This window comes from Austrofundulus limnaeus, unplaced genomic scaffold (genome assembly GCF_001266775.1).
Source record: "Austrofundulus limnaeus strain Quisiro unplaced genomic scaffold, Austrofundulus_limnaeus-1.0 Scaffold123, whole genome shotgun sequence".
In the NCBI taxonomy this organism is placed as follows: domain Eukaryota; kingdom Metazoa; phylum Chordata; class Actinopteri; order Cyprinodontiformes; family Rivulidae; genus Austrofundulus; species Austrofundulus limnaeus.
This window is the reverse complement of record NW_013952525.1, coordinates 110,835-113,929: the sequence shown is the minus strand read 5'-3', so window position 1 is coordinate 113,929 and position 3,095 is coordinate 110,835. Positions and strand designations below refer to the sequence as shown.

Genomic DNA, 3,095 nt, shown 5'->3' with positions numbered 1-3,095 from the left:
GATTTCTCAAACATGCATGAATGAGTCAGAGCAAGGCTTTGGGCATGTTTTTATGAGAGTATAACATTATAACATGATATAAAACTCAAAAAAGTTGATTTTACATGATATTGCTCCTTTAATTTATTTAAGTTTATGCAAAAAAAAAAAAAAGATAAAAACTTGTAAACCCCAGATGAAAGTACTATCAGAAATTATTGTGAGAGGCAAAAACTTGAAGGTCCTACTTTTGAAGGAAAACATAGACTAAGCCTGCTTTCACACTACAGGTCTTAATGCAGTTCAGATTTTTTGCTCTTTTTTTTTGTGTAGGCGTTCACATTATATTTTAAATTTGACCTCCACCTAACTCCAGTGTGAACTCTCCAAAGCATTGATTTGACCCACATGAGCAGAGGAAGATGTGACGTCACATTCAGCTGGCTGTTTACAGAAGTAAACGTGGATGCTACACGTTAGCATGTGCATCGATTCTGAAGTTGTTGTGTAATCAGAGCACATTAATTATGACATGCTTGTTTAGTTCAGTGTTTACATTTAACCTGCCTCTGACCGGCTGCTTCGGTGCAGCGTGTTTGTGCAACAAAGCAATATGCTTCAAGTAAAACTCACTAAAGGATCGATTCAGCTACTTTTCTATCGACATGGTCTAGAATATTGGGTGAAATATTCAAGCAATGTTGTCATGATTAATTGTGGCATTTAGCTGCAGACCCCCAGCCTTGACCCGTTTACTGGTGAAGACCCTGATAGATGATAAATGCACTTGGTTGTGTCCGACGTGCTCTTGGTCTGCATTTTCCAGAAGGGGGTCCTTGCAGTCACTAAGTTGGAGTTTCTTGTTTTGTGGACATAGTTTGTCCAAGACATGATTGGGCTGTTTGACTTTTATGGATGTAGTTTGCTCAGGACATGATTGCAATATGATTTCAACCAATCCTAGTTTAGAACAGCGTTACTATCATATATTTCTGTGGATTCCCTGTCATTCAGGACATGACAAAATAAAAGAACAAAGACGAAGCAACTGGACCTCTGTTCAGCTGAAGAAGTGTGTCGTTAAAAGATTTAAACTGCACAAGGGTTAGTATCCAGATTATTACCTGGATCGATCCATATCCCCCGACCTATTGTTTAGGGGTGTAAGAAAATATCGATACACTGAAATATCGCGATATTTCATTTCCCGATACTGTATCGATATGCTAAAGCCCTGTATCGATTTATTATTTATTAACTATTTATTGTCAAATTTAGTCTAATAATTGAAAACATGGATGAAATAAGAAATATGAAGCAAATAAAATAAAATACATACAAAGCTTAACACAGCTAAATGCGTCGAAAGTATGTCTCTGTAATATTAGAATTTTCTGAGACAATGAATTTTGGTTTTTCATTTTTTCCCCCTGTAAGAGGTTTTTATTTAATAGAATTTTTGGACAAAAAAATCGCAATATATCGCCTTGCTTATAGTATCGCAATATATCGGGATATATCAAAAGGAAAAAAATTGTATAGGTCTTCTGGACGGGTTCTTCTTTAATGAAACGTTTCGTCTCTCTTCCAAGAGACTTCTTCAGTCTGAGAGTTTCAGGCAAATTTCAGGCAAATTTTTTTTTCCTTTTGATTTTTTACCTGTTTTACTGAGATGCATCAGGACATCGGGATATATCGTATCATGACCCCTCTGTCATGATATGTATCGTATCGCCAAATTCTTGCCAATACACAGCCCTACTATTGTTAGTGTCCTCTCAGAAGAGAGGTCTGCATCTGGTCCTTCTTCAATTAACTCCTCGGTGAATCAGCAGCTTCTCAGCCTCTTCTCATCCAGGCGGTCTTCATGATAAAATCCTGTCCTGAACAGGTTGTGATTCTCACATGTTGATCTGGATCGAGTCAACTTGGTAGAAGTGGACCTCAAACCTGCCAGAAACATCAGGATCAACAACAGGAGTAATGGCAGTTTGGATTTTGATTGACAGCAGATAGAAGTGGTCTGAAGTTGTTGGGTTACTTATTAGGGGTGCAACAATAAATGTACCCGTATCAAACCGTTCAATACAGTGCTTTATGTTCAATACACACTTGTATCGAACAATATAGATTTTTAAAAATTATTTTATTAACTTGTCTTCTGAAGATGCTCTGTGTTGAAGGATCAGAGGATCTGTGTTCGACTACTCCACCTAGGCTGCATTTTCGAGCGCAGATCCACTGAGAAACTTGCTGTTTCATCAAAATTTAAGTTTAAATTTAATTTAAAAACAAATGTTCATAAATAATTTCACTAAATTACAAGTTAAAAAAGGGCATGGAAATTTTGGTTATTTGTATCAAAAAAAGTATTAAACCGTGAGACTAAGGTATCGAACTGAACCAAATCGTGAATTTTCTGTATCGTTGCAGCCCTATTACTTATAGATATGTTATTGTTTGAAACAAAATGTGTTTTTAAAAACTGAAGTATTTCCTGTTTTTTACAGATGTTAGGACCAGCAGACATCAATTATATTTTTATTATGATTTAAAAAGGCTCAGTTTGTACCCTCACTCTCCATCTTTGTTCATATTCAGCTGACAACAGAAACAAGAAGAAGGTGGATCCTCATAAAAACAAGCCCGACTTCTCTGCCTTTAAACACGACGGGGAAAGTAAAGTGAAGATTACTCCTCAGCTCATGCTGGCGGCACATCGCTTCCTGGCCACAGGTGAGTTCCGACAGACCAATAATCTCACAGCGGGCCAATACAGTTTAGATTCTGTCATTTGTCTGCAGATCTGTTGATGGTTTGGATTAATCAGCTGTATAAACCGTTCCAAGAGGGAGGAGAACAGATGGAGGAGAGGTTGTGAATCAGAAAGTGCAGAGGATTAGTCAGGAGGAAGTGAGGGCAGCCGTGAGGAGGAGGAGATGAGATCTTTATCGTCACTTTTACTTCAAACAATGAAACTGGGGTTGAAAGTGTGGGTAAAAAAAGACGCACACAAAAATAAATAAATTGCTTGAATTTACAAACGATGCTGGTTGGTCTAATATTAGTTGCATTGTGTGTGTGTGTGTGTGTGTGTGTGTGTGTGTGTGTGTGTG

General features: G+C 37.5%; 1 protein-coding gene across 4 annotated transcripts in view; it reads left to right on the top strand.

Moving 5' to 3' along the window:
- Positions 1-3,095, top strand: part of LOC106522188 (metal transporter CNNM4) — a 54,080-nt gene that overhangs the window by 20,955 nt on the left and 30,030 nt on the right. For all 4 annotated transcript variants that reach the window (XM_014015092.1, XM_014015093.1, XM_014015095.1 and 1 more), the window contains exon 3: positions 2,581-2,715. In XM_014015092.1, the coding sequence (XP_013870546.1) occupies positions 2,581-2,715 (135 nt within the window). The remainder of the gene's footprint in view (positions 1-2,580; positions 2,716-3,095) is intronic.